This window comes from Engraulis encrasicolus, chromosome 6, assembly GCF_034702125.1.
Source record: "Engraulis encrasicolus isolate BLACKSEA-1 chromosome 6, IST_EnEncr_1.0, whole genome shotgun sequence".
Lineage (NCBI taxonomy): Eukaryota > Metazoa > Chordata > Actinopteri > Clupeiformes > Engraulidae > Engraulis > Engraulis encrasicolus.
The window spans coordinates 8,323,774-8,340,159 of NC_085862.1; the positions used below are offsets into that span (position 1 = coordinate 8,323,774).

Consider the following 16,386-nt stretch of genomic DNA (forward strand, 5'->3'; position numbering starts at 1 on the left):
CTGCCCTGAGTGCTGAGGTCAGGTAGTTTTGTGTGCTGGCGTCTACTTGCTGCCTTCACTTTCTTTTTTTTGTGATTTAACATTTTTATTCATTTCAATTTTTTAAAACATACAAGGTACACAATTACATAAAACAGCACACATTCCCAAACAGACAAAGACAAAATAATAAAAAATGGTAATAATAATAATAAAAACAACAACAGTAAAACTAATAATAATAAAAAAAAAGACATTGCAACATAAAACAACATACAAAAGGGGGGCCGCACTAGAGAGTTACATGAGTGATGTATGTTTGTCACAGCAAAGGCTGCCTTCACTTTCTATATGTCTGGCAAAGTGTCTTACCAGGCATCATCGCACCCCTAACTAAGAAAACTACACTGGCCGGTCATGGCATTTCACATGAGGTTAGGTTGTTTCGTGTCGAGTTTAGTGCCGTCTTGCTGCCTTCACGTTCTACTTGTATTTGTCAGGTGAAATGTCAAGACTGGCCAGTCAGGGAGGGTGTTTTGGTGCATTTTACCAGAGTTTAGGTCGTTTCATGTGCCATCTTGCTGCCTTCACGTTCTAAGTTACTTGTATATTTGTCTGGTAAGATGCACAAAAGCACCTTAGCTAAGAAAATTACACTGGCTGCATTCAATGCTATCTGGACACTGCTTTCATAGTGTGATGGAATGTTGGGCAGAGCTTTGGGACCAACAAAAGTAAAATTCTTCCATTAGGAACATTGCTTCCACTAGATCTGAGTTAAGCTCTCTTACTTTCTTTGTCGTTTCAGTTTATTGGGTTTGTCAGTGGGTTCTAAACATCAGAGAGTCTTGACATTTCACGTGTCTGTGAGTGATGGCTTCTGTGATAGAGTGGACTGATTTTTCTTCTTTAAGTTCTTTTCTTTCTTTTTATTGTTGTCTTCCAGAGTACTTTGAGAGTTCTCTTGTGCTTTGAGATGTTTTTGCAGATCGATTGTACTGTATTGAAAGCTGCCATGGGTTGTGGTGTGAAATGCCCGTCCGCGCGTGGGCTGTGTGTGTAGGAATGTTCTTCTTTGTTGTATATGCTGTAATTATTATTGTATGTGGTGGCATGTTTTAAATGTGTGTGTACGTTTTGAGTGTGAGTGAGTTAATGAGTGAAAGGAAGAGTTTGAGAGATGCTGTGAGGGCTTGGGAGATGCTAGATCAGGTAAGTATTTTATTTATTACAAAGGCAGAGATCTTATAGAGAGAGATACGTCATTCTAGTTCTTTTCCGGTATCCATGTGATGTCGGGTGAACGCCCCTTTAGGAGACCTTCGGTTAGGAGACCTTCGGAGTCTTGAGGTTGAGAATAAATGGAGTCCCCTTAGCGCCGTAGATGGTGGTAGCACACTTCTTGTGCAAACGCCTCGAAAATAGAAGAAAGAGGGTATAACCCCCCCTTAGGAGACCCATCTTGAGCACACTGTTTTGCATTGGGTGGGTGGGGTTTGCACACTTATTTTGGATTTTTCCTTTGAAAGTTTCGAAACGTCATCATGCCAATGAATGAATAAAATGGAAAAAAAGAACTTCAAGATGAAAAAATCCAAAGGAGTGTGCGAACGTCACTTTTTTGTTCAGCACCAGGGATTGTGCCCAAGCGAAGCCCCAAGTGCGGCTAGGTACACGTAAGTCTGCCTTGAGCTAGAGCTAACAGCACTCCCATGCTGAGAGAGCTGACAGAATTGGGCCTGCTAGCCATCTCCATCTCCTGTCTTCTTTCTCTCTGTTTCCTTATCCTTTCTTGCTTTCTATCTGGCATTCTATCACACTTCCAGCCGACTTCCAAGCTGACAGCAGGGTTAATTTTGTCAGCTTTTTTTTATTTAGTCGTAGTCTTAGTCACAATGACGAAAATCAATTTTAGTCTTAGTCATATTTTAGTCATTGCCTTCCCAATTTAGTCTTAGTCTTTGTCTAAATGACGAAAATCAATTTTAGTCTTCGTCAATTTTTTGTAATTTTAGTCATTTTAGTCAACACTGTACATAATAGAACTTCTCTAAACACTGTTTCTCTTTTTAACATGTATCATTGACTGTACAGAATAAACCTTCTCCGCACACTGCTTCTCTTTTTAACATATATCACATTGTGCAGAATGAAACTTCTTCACACATTGGTTCTCTTTTTGCCTATTTTATTTAATACCAGTGTTACTTAAGTCAGCTTTTTCAAATTTAGTCTTAGTCTTAGTCACAATGACGAAAATCAATTTTAGTCTTAGTCTTATTTTAGTCATTGCCTTCCCAATTTAGTCTTAGTCTTAGTCTAAATGACGAAAATCAAAAAAGGGCTTTGACGAAATATTTTAGTCATAGTCATGGTTGACGAAATTAACACTGGCTGACAGACACACTTAATTTCCATCGGGATTAATAAAAGTACTCTACTCTACTGTACTCTACTCTATTCTACTCTCCATCTCTTTTCCTTTCCCTCATCTCTTATTTCTACTATTCTCTTCTCCTTTTCCCTGTATCCTCTCGTTTCCTCTCGTTTCCTCTCGTTTCTCTTCACACCTATCTCTCTTCTCTTTTTTTTACCCTCCATCTCTTGTCTTCTAAAGAGTTATTATGGCAAACCCGAGTTTTTGGATTAGCATATCTGCTCGTATGCTTGAGGCTGACCCTGTTAGTGTAGACGTTGAGTATCCCATAGTTTTGTTTTAATGTGTTGAGGTCTTCTTTTGCAGTTTGGCCTCTCATCTCATCTCCTCTCCCCTCCTCTCCTCTCCTCTCCTCTCCTCTCCTCTCCTCTCCTCTCCTCTCCTCTCCTCTCCTCTCCTCTCCTCTCCTCTCCTCTCCTCTCCTCTCCTCTCCTCTCCTCTCCTCTCCTCTCCTCTCCTCTCCTCTCCTCTCCTCTCCTCAGTTTTCAGATCTACATACGTTCATAAATGTTGGAGCAGGCTTCACCCAAACTGATTTTTCTTCTTTCTGATATTTTGGGTGCTGACCAAAATATTGTAAAAATGAAAAGTAATAGATAGGGCTGTAACGATACACTGATCTCACGATTCGGTTCGTATCACGATTTTTGACCTACGGTTCGATACACCCCACGATTTCTGAAATGTATCTCCACTGAAGTTTGGAAACACTATCACATCAAATCATAAGGTTGCTTTCAGGACTAATGGGTAATAAAACTTTGAAAGGGTGTATCACGATACTGCCTCCTTGTATCACGATACAGTATCGTGACTCTGTGTATCACGATTTCTCGGTTCGATACAATATCGTTACAGCCCTAGTAATAGAGGGTCACACCAAGCATGTACACACTATAAAATAAAAGGAAGTCAATGCATGGTGCGACCTTCTCATACTTTTCAGTTCTACATATGTCCAATATTCATGTTCAATATTGACGGGCAGGTCACACAGGTCTACGAAAACATCAGCTAATTACAATGCACGCCACCCACCAATATTCATGTGACCCTCTGATGAAGACTGAAGTTACACTGGCGTCAAAACATGTCAGATAAATCCAAGGAGAAAACTTTTACACATATCTGAAACAAAAGAAAACAAACAACTTTGAGTTTCTAGATCGGTTTTGAGTTTTAGAAATATATATATTTTTACGCCTTTTTTTGCCTTCATGTGTGACAGGACAGTGGAGGAGAGACGTGAAATGAATGGGGAGAGAGAGACGGGGATGGGTCGGCAAATGGCCCGGGCCGGAATCGAACCCGGGTCGCCGGCGTAGTAGCCCAGTGCCCTACTGTTAGTCCACGGCAGGGCCCTGATTTGACTTTTTAACTGACGTGGACTTGCGGAAACTTTTAATGACCTTGGCAAGCGGTTTGCGTTGCATATAGCGCAAGACATGATATTGATAATCAACATGTAAATGTGATGAGAGCTGTATTGATCAAGGATGAAACTTCAGAAAACACAGCGTACGGATTACCGTTTTTTGTTTGTTTGTTTAATTATTTATTGGAGCGAACAACACGTTTCGCCCAGTGCGTCATTAGGTGTGGTGTGCTTTTATTCACTCCAAGAAATTAAATTGTTGAAATAACAGTAATTACTGAAGGCTTGTGCACACAGACTCTCATGAATTTTGAAAGCTGTATCGATCCTTTGCCTGATCATTTCCCTATGGAGTACACACGGCATTAAAGATTCTTTATGTGTATACGTGCATGTGGCCTGTTTTGCAGTGTACTGTGTGTGCATATGTGTCTTTGTGTTGTACATAGTGTGCGTGCGCGTGTGCGTGCGTCTGTGCGTGTGCCTCTGAGTTTGTATTGAGTGTGTTGTGTGTCAGTGTGTGTGTTTGTTTCAGTGTGTGTGTGTCTGTCTGCCTATGTGTCTGTCTTGAGTGTGTTGAACATCTTGTGTTTCAGTGTATCTGTGTGTGAGTTTATGTTTGTTGAGTGGCTCCTTCTTGAAGAGACAAAGTTGACAATTGACCTTTGACCCGTGTCAGTATTCACCTCAGTGTGGTGTGCCCATTATGGGAGGGCATTATCCAATCAGCAGCACTAATCCCTATCTGGGAAACCTGCCCAATGAGTAAACAAAAGACTCCCTCTATTTTTTTCTCTTCTCTCTTCTCTCTTCTCTCTTTTCTCGTCCTCTCTCTCTCTCTCTCTCTCTCTCTCTCTCTCTCTCTCTCTCTCTCTCTCTCTGTCTCTCTCTCGCTCCACCCACTCTCTCTCTGTCTCTTTCTCTACCCGCTCTCCTCTCTCTCTCTCTCTCTCTCTCTCTCTCTCTCTCTCTCTCTCTCTCTCTCTCTCTCTCTTTTCTCTTCTCTTCTCGCTCTCGCTCTCGCTCTCTCTCTCTCTCTCTCTCTCTCTCTCTCTCTCTCTCTCTCTTTTTTCTCTTCTCACTCACCCCACTCTCTTCTCTCTCCCTGCCCCCACTCTCGTTTCTCTCTTTCTCTCTCCACTCTCTCTCTCTCTCTCTCTTTCTCTCTCTCTCTCTCTTTTCTCTCTTCTCTCTTCTCCCCCGCCCTCTCTTCCACGCTCTCTGTCCTCCTCTCCCTCTCTCTCTCTCTCTCTTTTTCCCCCTTCTTTCACTCCACTCTCTCGCTCTGCTTTCTGCCTTCTGCTTTGCCCTCTGACATTCCCCTGGCGAGTCACTTGCCATTTTACGACCTCAACATGACAAATGATCGCCGACAACAAGAGTAGAGTCATTAGCATACCGTAATTCAGCCCAGTGAAACTACTTTGAACACAACAGGACCCATTTCCAGAAGGGCACATTTTTCACCCCTTGTTAAAAAAATAACAAAAAAACAACATCTTCAGACTTCTCAGAAGTGCTGTATATGTGTAACCGAGAAAGAGTAATCGACTATAAAAGCAGCAAGGGAGAAAGAGTGTCTAAAATGTAATTGCCGGAGAGGGTGTTGGAGTCCTGGCTTGTTGTAGGCAAAGTTTGAAATTTCTCCCAATTGCATTTTTTTTGATGACAAATGCCCCCCATGCTAGGTTTTTCATATTAGTTAATGAGTTGGCTGTTGGCTATCTCTTTATTATCCTGGGAGAAATTTGCCCTCTGTATCTTACCCAAATTGGGGTGCAGTATGTATGGTGTACAGTACACACACACTGATTCATCTGAATGTATTTCATGTTCTCTGAGCTGGCACTATAAAGAGGTATTGTTGCACCCGTGTTAGGGCTGTAACGATATTGTATCGAACCGAGAAATCGTGATGCACAGTCATGATACTGTACTGCGATGCAAGAGGGCAGTAGTATCTTGACACGCCTTTTCAAAGTTCTGTTACCTTTCAATCAAAGAAACAACATGATATGAGGTGGTAGTGCTTCCAAGCTTCAATAATTATTATTTTTAAACTTTAAAAAAAGTATTAGTGGCCTCTTGTAACATATTCTTCTACCTATAAACGATCATCAATCAACAAGACACATTCAAAAAATCGTGGAGTGTATCGAATCGTAAATCAAAAATCGTGATACGAACCGAATCGTGAGTTGAGTGTATCGTTACAGCCCTAACCCGTGTTGCTGCTTGTTGTGTTCTTGTGTGCCAGAATGGCCCCCTTGGTAAAGGGACTGGCACACTCCTTTAGATTTTTTCTTCTTTAAGTTCTTTTTTTGTCTTTATATTCATTCGTTGGCAATGCCAATTTAGAAGAAAAATAACTTTAAAAGAGAAGAAATCCAGAGGAGTGTGCGAACCTTTAAAAAGACAAAAAAAAACCCTGTCACTTCTTTGTTGAGCGCCAGGGATTGTGCCCAAGCAAAACTGCAAGTGTCCCCTTGGTGACGGGCCAATGGCTTTCTACCAGGTGTCACTCGCTGTCTCATCTTTTCACCCCCACTGCCCCTTTCCTCCACTGACTGCTTTTAAATTAACAGTGTGGGGGTGCTGTGGCGCAGCGCGCTAAGCCCCCCACATTTTGGGCTTGCATGCCCACTGGGACTCCGCTTCGAGTCCGGGTTGGGTCATTTCCCGATCCCACCCCGTCTCTCTGTCCCACTTGCTTCCTGTCACAATCTCAGACTGTCCTATGAAATAAAGCCCCTAAAAATAAAATAAAACAAAAAAATTAACCGTGTGTGTGTGTGTGTGTGTGTGTGTGTGTGTGTGTGTGTGTTGCAGTGTGCTGCAGGTGGATCCCACACGCCCCCCAGAGCCTCGGCACGTCCTGTCGCGCCACTCGCTGCCCATCACCGACATACACTGCGGACTCATGGGAACTCAGGCCCGCTTCGCCACCGCCTCACTGGACCAGACCGTTAAGGTGACACACACACACACACACACACACACACACACACACACACACACACACACACACACACACACACACACACACACACACACACACACACACACACACACACACACACACACACACACACACACACACACTGCTTCGCCACCGCCTCACTGGACCAGACCGTTAAGGTGACACACACACACACACACACACACACACACACACACACACACACACACACACACAGCACCTCCACACACACAACACACACACACACACACACACACACACACACACACACACACTGCTTCGCCACCGCCTCACTGGACCAGACCGTTAAGGTGACACACACACACACACACACACACACACACACCCACACACACACACACACACACACACACACACACACACACACACACACACACACACACACACACACACACATTGCTTCGCCACCGTCTCTCTGGACCAGACCGTTAAGGTGACACACACACACACACACACACACACACACACACACACACACACACACACACACACACACACACACACACACACACACACACACACATTGCTTCGCCACCACCACTCTGGACCAGACCGTTAAGGTGACACGCACGCGCGCACACGCACACGCACACGCACACGCACACACACACATTGCTTCGCCACCGCCTATCTGGACCAGACCGTTAAGGTACACACACACACACACACACACACACACACACACACACACACACACACACACACACACACACACACACACACACACACACACACCACACACACACACACACACACACACACACACACACACACACACACACACACACACACTACCTGAAAACACGCATCGCTTCATCACCGCCTCTCTTGACCAGACTGTTAATGTGACACATACACGCACACGCACACAAAAGAACATGCAACATCAGACATTTCAGAACACATGAAACATCAGCCATTCTGCAATACACAACTTTATCAGCCGTCACAAACCTAGCCCTTCCGGAATACACACATCATTAGTCACCCTGGACAACACTGCAGAAGCCATCTCAAGACACACAGACAGACACAGACAGACACAGACAGACACAGACAGACACAGACAGACACAGACAGACAGACAGACAGACAGACAGACAGACAGACAGACAGACAGACAGACAGACAGACAGACAGACAGACAGACAGAGACACACACACACACACCAGCCACTCTAGAACACATGGCGAGTTACCAAAACATTGACCACTTTACAACATATAACACCACAACACTGTTCAAGAAACACACTTTCAAAGTTGCTGCACAATACTATAAGGATTCTCCTGGTGAGCGAAAAATTTGCAATTCATAGCCAAAGCAAATTCAAAAGCTCTCTTTTAAAAAAAGGATTGTTAAGGAATGGCATTATGTGTTAAGATGGGTAATTGTTCACTCTCCCATGTTGCAACTGTCGAAGCGACTGCGCCGCTCGCTGTGAAATGGTGTCATGATGTCAGACAGTCATTTTCACAAAGCTTGCCAGACAAACAATAGTATTCCCTGAGTAAAACCATTCTTAATAGCATTTTCTTAGCCTCTTTCTGCAGACGAGCCAGCCGGCGGGCTGTTTCACTCTTTGTTTCACTCTGTTTCACTCCACTACATCATAACATTTCTATGACGTTACAGAGAGCCTCAAGTTACATATTAGGACTGTGTCATTACAACCTTGGTGACAATACTGGTTTGGCATAGATTCCTCGTCTGGTCACTCTGCTCTGACTGACACTGCTAATAAACAGTTTGAGGCGCAAAGTTTATGCACATGAGCTCGTACTCAGGTCGTGCCCCAGGGTCTAGCACCAATCGCATTACACCAGTCACGCCATGCACTGCGCTCCTGTGCATGTCCCCAAAGCGTGACTGGTGATGGACAGGCTCTCTGGCGCCCGAATTCTGAACAACGTAACAGATTATGGCATTCACTGAGTAACCTTACAAACAGCAGTCTAAGTCTTAATTTTTCTTAGTCCGACGCTTCTGTTGGAAAGTTGAAACGCGCTTCCATTGAGTCAGAACGGCTACAACAGATATTATCTGTGTATTCATTTAGCAGTCAGCACAGAGATGAGCGTTCAGCTGAAATCATTACACTGTTGAGCGCTCTTAGTTATCAGTCAATATTCATTCCAGACAGTAGCCTGGCCGCGCCAAAAACCCCTACAGCAAAGCTGTGCGGCCACTAGGGGCGTCTAGATTTCTAGGCTATCCAGACAGTGCACTTTCACGCAGAAGCAGTATTAATCAAGGTAACGAGAAATCATAAGGGAGTTTATTTCTAGGCCTGTTGCAGCAATCATACACAGACAGTTTAACCAGACTAAAAATTCTAACATTTTTTTATAAAAAAACAAAATTGGGAAGCGACTAAGCTTACAGGCAGAAAATAAATTAAATTCAGAAGATCAGGAGGGGGAATCATTACACGGCTTCCATCCTGTCATCGTCATCATGCTTTTCTTGTGGTTTTCATCAGTCTTACTGCCGTCGTAATAGCTGCTGTTTTTACACGATTTATTACATTGTCCCTAATAAGATATAGACTGCTTTGTTACTGAAAAGCGCTAAAAACCTAACAAGGACCCACCACAAACTTACTCCAACCAGTGCAGTGTCAGCTGATCGTAAGACAAGTACACAGGTCTACTGGTTACTCAGATAAGTCACTGCGATATGTATCAGGGAATGAATATTCTATCTCCATCGGCCAGACGACGGTTTCACTGGTTTCAGTTCATTTATAAATGCAAATTTTTCAATTATCCTCTTTATTTAAGACAGTACTTAATTTCTTATAGCTCATCATATGCCTTAAGACACCATGATAATGTTTTCTTTTCTGTTCCAAGAATTTCCTAAGAGATTGGACGACGTGCATTTCAGTTTAAAGCCCCTTCTGATCATCTGACCAATGTAGATGTTTCAGTTAAGTATGAAAAATGATATATGTTTTAGATTCTCCATAGAGTTATTTTTTCTCCCGTTGTCTATGTCTCAGTTTTCTTAAATTTTGGTTCTATACACATTTATGAACATTATGGACATGAATATTTGTTTTGTGTTTTCTTTGGTTTTCTCCTCCTGTATTATGAAGAACTTTTTTAGCCATGGTATTAACTTTATTTTTATTTTGGTAAGAGATGGGGTGTGTGTGGTGGGGAAGAGCTGCAGTGTGTGTGTGAATATTTGTAATGTGTGTGTTATGTATGTTTTTTTGAGGACCCTCTCGAAAACGAGATTTTTATCTCAAGAGGCTATCCTCCAATAAAGAAATTTGAAATAAGTTACAAGGTGTTATAAGGTGTTTTAGCCAGTTGTCTCAGACTACCCATCTCAGCTAACAGACCCCGTGGTGGACTCCATCTCTGTAGCATCACCACTGTGGTTGCTCAAGTCAAGGGGATTGGTTTAAATGTTGGTTGTTGTGTTGGTTGTCAAGCTATCCGTCAGCTTCTTGCCTTTGTAGGACTTACCAATATATTTTAAAAATGTTTTTTGGGGCTTTTCTTGCCTTTGTTGGATAGATGATTTTGAGAGGAGACGGGAAAGTAATGAGAGAGAGAGAGAGAGAGAGAGAGAGAGAGAGAGAGAGAGAGAGAGAGAGAGAGAGAGAGAGAGAGAGAGAGAGAGAGAGAGAGAGAGAGAGAGAGAGAGAGAGAGAGAGAGAGAGAGAGAGAGAGAGAGAGAGAGAGAGAGAGAGAAGGGCTTGAGAAAAGACCTCAGGGTGGAATCGAATCCCGGGTACCAACCCGACGTAGCAGTGCAGTGCCTTATATCTTTGAGCCAATGTTTGGGGGACTATTCTTCATTCATCACCATCCAGTTTGCAAATGAGAAAATGACTTTACAATTGAGCTTTTGTTAGATATTGAAATATAATGCTGTTGTCAGTGATGTCATCATGACTTATTACTTCCTGGTATGAGGCCACAAGCACAAGGGGAGGACGCAAGGTCGCATATTAACATTGCTGGTGCCTTTGAATCGCCAGTCCTCCACTCCAGAGTCAGCCTGGGACGTCACGCTTACAAACTGGACTTGGCTTCGATAAAGAACTTTACTTTTCAAATGTTACTTCCGACTGCCTATCTGCAAGTACACTTCTTCATCTCTCTCATTGTGTGTTCAACTTCTCTCTGTGGAGGAAACTTGAATACAGAAGTGAAGAGAGCACAACTTTCCTTAACACAAATCTGAATGAATTGCCTTGGTAGTAGAAAGGACTGGAGAATTAATAACTGCAGTAACTCTGCAAGCTTCTAGATAGAGTCGTAAGGTAAATTTTGCAGAGAAGGCGTTTGAAAGAGAGGAGTCTGTTCTTAAATCCAGGTTGACACCATTTGCTTGTTGCTTGATATACACAGACCTTGATCTTTGAATATTTGCAATGCTTTGAGACACACACACACACACCGAAACCGATACCAGTATCGGCGGATCAGCACTAAAATGGTGATATCGGTATCGGTGAGTACCAACAAATAGGGCACCGATACCATTTACAGGTGCTTGTATGACACTTAAACAGCCTTGAAATTACTTATTTCATAGAGGTATTTAAAAAGTATAAAAAGTGTGGCTGGATTCACTTTGTATTAGTCTTTTTCCTGTTTCACAAAGGTAGGCAGCAGCCTGACAAAGCCATGCAACGATTTTACATCCAAGTAGTATGCACTAGCCCTTCATATATACATTTCAAATAGGGTGGTATCCGTATCGGTATGGTAACGGTATCGGCCGATACTGCACAGCCAGGTATCGGGTATCGTATTGGGGCCAAAAAATGGTATCGGTGCAACACTAGTTTCTACCACAGAGGGTGTGGAGTGGGAGTTTTGCCAGGGTTTTGGTCTTGTTGCTCGACAACCGGCTAACCAGGGGTGGGCAATTATTTTGGCAGATGGGCAATTATTTTGGCAGATGTTGCCTGTGTCGGCAATGAAAAAACTTAGCTCGTTCGCCATTTAAATGCGCTGAGTTTCATAAACAGTACAGTAAGTTGGACAAAGAATATGGCCATCTATATAAACCAGGAGTACACCTGATTAAAAAAAAATCCCAAACCTCGATCTGTCAAGCCCTGAGTTCAGCATGTGTACCTGTATACTGTAGGTGGTGCAGTTTGAGTTTGAGTCGCCAGTACTACATGTTATCCCATCTGAAGGCATGTATAAAGTATAAACCCTAATCAATGCAATGCTCCCTGGTGCCTTAGTGTAAGCAAAACTAGCAAGCTTCATGAGTATTACAGGGTACGCGCTTGTCATCTTCCAGTCGGCAGGCCATCGTGACTACAAAGCTCTGTCAGGCGTGGTATTGGCCACCCATATTGCCATGTAAATCTAAAGAACCATGAGCAGAGTTTCATAAACAGTACAGTAAGTTGCACAAAGATCATGGGCATCTATATGATAAATGTTCGACCAGGAGTACATCGGTAAAAAAATCCTCAATATGTCAGGCATTCAGTTCAGCATGTGTATACTGTGTATGCGGTGGAGGCTCTCAGTTCAGCATGTGTGTATACTGTATACGGTGCAGGGTCCTACTGTGCAAGCTTGAGTTTCCAGCACTACAGATCATCCCATCAGAAGGCATGTATAAACCCTAATCAATGCTCGCTGGTGCTGAGTGTATCAGATGGAAGCCAAGTGTGTAGTGTAAGCAAAACTAGCACCTTCATGACTATTACAGGGTACGCGCTTGTCATCCTCCAGGTGCCGGGCTATCGTGACTACAAAGCTCTGTCAGGGTTGGTATTGCCCACCCCTATTGCCATGTAAACAGACACATCTTAAGAACCATGAGGCGAGTTCCATAAATAGTACATTAAGTTGAACAAAGACCATCTATAATGTTCATAATGTGCATCTGTAATGTTCACCCAGGATTACACTGGAAGAAAAAATCCCAAACAGTGTAGTAAGTTGCCATCTACTGTATATAATGTTCGACCAGGAGTACACCGGTTAAAAAATCCAAAACCTCAATCTGTGAGTGAGGCATTCAGTTCAGCATGTGTGTATACTGTATGCGGCGCAGGCTCCTGCTGTGCAAGCTTGAGTTTCCAGCACTACTCATCATCCCATCAGAAGGCATGTATAAACCCTACTCAATGCTTGCTGGTGCTGAGTGTATCAGATGGAAGCAAAGTGTGTAGTGTAAGCAAAACTAGCACCTTCATGACTATTACAGGGTACGCGCTTGTCATCTTCCAGTCGCCGGGCTATCGTGACTACAAAGCTCTGTCAGGGTTGGTAATGGCCACCCCTATTGCCATGTAAACAGACACATTTTAAGAGCATGAGCGGAGTTTCACAAACAGTACAGTAAGTGGAGTATGGCAGGTAGCAGGCTTCACTCAGGGTTCTTGATTCATTTTGAGGGTGCTGGCCCAAATAAAATACTTAGAATCAAAGAAAAAGGGGCGCACCTTGCATCAAACGGTTTTCTTTATTTTTGTGCAAAAAGATAAAGAAAACCGTTTGATGCGAGGTGCGCCCCCTTTTCTTTGATTCTAAGTACAGTAAGTTGCACAAAGATCATGGCCATCTCTATAATGTTCGACCAGGAGTACACCGGTTAAAAAATCCTCAATATGTCAGGCATTCAGTTCAGCATGTGTGTATACTGTGTATGCGGTGGAGGCTCTCAGTTCAGCATGTGTGTATACTGTTTGCAGCGCAGGGTCTTCGCTGTTTAAGCTTGAGTTGCCAGTACTACAGTGCATATCATGCCATCTGAAGGCATGTATAAACCCTAATCAATGCTCCCTGTACTGGTGCTGAGTGTATCAGGCAGATGTGTTGCTTTGCTGTCAGATCGGCGATCAATCTGATTTCATCGTGGGGAGTAGCTCTTGATCAATATACGCCCTGGCTGCTGCACAAGGAGAGGAGAGGGGTGGGAAGAGGAGGGGAGGGAAGAGGAGGGGAGGGGAGAGGAGAGGAGAGGAGAGGGAGGGAGGAGGGAGGGAGGAGGTGGAGTGGTGGAGGAGAGGAGGAAGGAGGAGAGGAGAGGAGAGGAGAGGAGAGGAGAGGAGGGGAGGGGAGAGGAGGAAGGAGGAGGGAGGGGAGCCATATGGTTCAGCTCAGGATATTACACATAGATTAGCCATCACTTTACATTAAGCCTGCATCTGCACATTCATGCTCTCTCAAACACTACAAACACTGGCACGCATGCACACACATGCTCGCTCTCTCTCTCTCTCTCTCTCTCTCTCTCTCTCTCTCTCTCTCTCTCTCTCTCTCTCTCTCTCCCCATCTCTCTCTCTCTCTCTCCTTTGCAGGGCAGGCTGTGCCTGCTGGCCTTAGTTAGACCTTAACTGACTTGCAAAGGTATGAAATATGAATTGAGGGAAAAGAGTTGGAAAGTCAGTGATTGGAAGGCATTGATTTGATGGATAGATGTGTACATTTCAACCACGAACTGGAACATTTGCTTGAGTACAGTATAGAGTGCAAAAGACACATTGTGATACAAGAAATTATTTGTTAAGACTTAAAAGCAAGATTTAAGACAGAAATGTACAGATTGATTTATAGCTGGAAATCAATGGACCAACCAGTTGTTATTACAGAAATCAGCCGGTCCAGAATGGTAGGATTGTTGGCCAAACATTTGAGTAATCATGGCCCATAAATAACTCCCCTCTGAGCATACCGACTGCTTGAATTATCGACCTAGCCTTTAAAACAAACAGGCACCTATTTCGGGAAAAAAACAAACGTTCACCTTAATACCTACCTCAGACTTGGCACAGGGTTTATTGGAAGAAAATCAGTTTCTCTGATAACTTGCACAGCGTGCGTGAAGGGCATTGCACAACATTGACCTCTGTGGGGGAGTCATTCAAGATGAGAAAAAAATGGGGGACAAAAGTCTTAGCTTGCTCTTCAGCTACGAAATGCCAAGATTAAGCCAAGATATGTACGGTACGGTAGGACCTGCAGCGGAGACGCCTTATGAATATTGAGAGCACGTACAGTACCTCTGTTCTGTGGTCAGGGGAAACTGAAGGGAAATTTGTTTAGCTTGGACCTCACCCAGCCCCAACCTACCGTAGCCCAGTGTTTCTCAACCTTTTTACAGGCGAGGCACCCTTTCAATTCATGAAAATTTTCAAGGCAACCCAAACCATCAAGCCGTAATATGGCATCGCATCCGATATCACACAAGCTTAGAAATGTAACACATTTGGAGACGTCACACGATCTACGTTCGAAATTGAAGCTGACTGGGCCGACCAGTGTTAATTTTGTCAGCTTTTTAAAATTTAGTCTTAGTCTAAGTCACAATGACGAAAATCAATTTTAGTCTTAGTCATATTTTAGTCATTGCCTTCCCAATTTAGTCTTAGTCTTAGTCTAAATGACGAAAATCAATTTTAGTCTTAGTCAAATTTTAGTCATTTTCGTCATTTTAGTCAACACTGTACATAACAGAACTTCTCCACACACTTTTAACATATATCATTGACTGTACAGAATAAACCTTCTCCGCACACTGCTTCTCTTTTTTAACATATATCACACTGTACAGAATAAAACTTCTTCACACACTGGTTCTCTTTTTCTCTATTTTATTTAATACAGTTTTAATTTCGTCAGCTTTTTAAAATTTAGTCTTAGTCTTAGTCACAATGAGGAAAATCAATTTTAGTCTTAGTCATATTTTAGTCATGGCCTTTCCAATTTCGTCTTAGTCTTAGTCTAAATGACGAAAATCAAAAAAGGGCATTGACGAAATATTTTAGTCTTAGTCATGATTGACGAAATTAACACTAGGGCCTACCTATATTTACTTTATTGTGCGTAAATAGCAGATGAAAGATTCCACCGACTAGCATTAACTTATCAATTTAGACAAATATGTATCATATTACATAATTTATCAGCCACGTTTCCGCGGCACCCCTGAGGGGGGCCCGCGGCACCCCAGGGTGCCCCGGCACCCCTGTGGAGAAACACTACCGTAGCCCAGTGTTTCCCAACCAGGGGTACGTGTACCACTAGGGGTACGTGAGCACACTGCAGGGGGTACTTAGAAAAATGAAAAAATGCATGGAGCATAGTCACAGTACTCATGGTATGACAAAAAGGCTTAGGGGGTACGCAAGACAAAAAAGGTTGGGAAACACTACCGTAGCCTACCGACACGGCCCTCCCATAGTGGAGACTGGGGACGATACAACATGGGGGGGATGGACTGCACACATGCGGCACAAAATGTTTTATGCATGTAGTAGTCGGTTTCACATGCAATGCAATATCTCTTAATCAAACAAAAAGCCAACTTGACCCCCAAACGTGTCCTTTTTGATGAAACAAACCACTGAACAAACTGCCTCCATGTTTTACATGCTATATGTACCAGAGTTGCTGTGTGTTGCTTAAGAAAAAACACCACCCCTTTTGCACAAAGAATTCATGATTTAATGGTTAGAAAAAACTTCCAAACTTGGGCAAGAAAGCAAAGCAGAAAAAGAGCGTTATGACATTGCAAAAACTTAAGCCCAACAAAACACTCATCAAAAGTATTTTAAAATGGAAAAATGCAACGATTCAAATCCCAGCAGGAGAGGG

The 16,386-nt window shown here is 43.1% G+C and overlaps 1 protein-coding gene across 1 annotated transcript in view; it reads left to right on the forward strand.

The window, feature by feature from the left end:
* The window catches only part of wdr18 (WD repeat domain 18), a 208,131-nt gene that overhangs the window by 12,418 nt on the left and 179,327 nt on the right, over positions 1-16,386 (forward strand). The window contains exon 4 of the mRNA XM_063200539.1: positions 6,621-6,762. Within this exon, the coding sequence (XP_063056609.1) occupies positions 6,621-6,762 (142 nt within the window). The remainder of the gene's footprint in view (positions 1-6,620; positions 6,763-16,386) is intronic.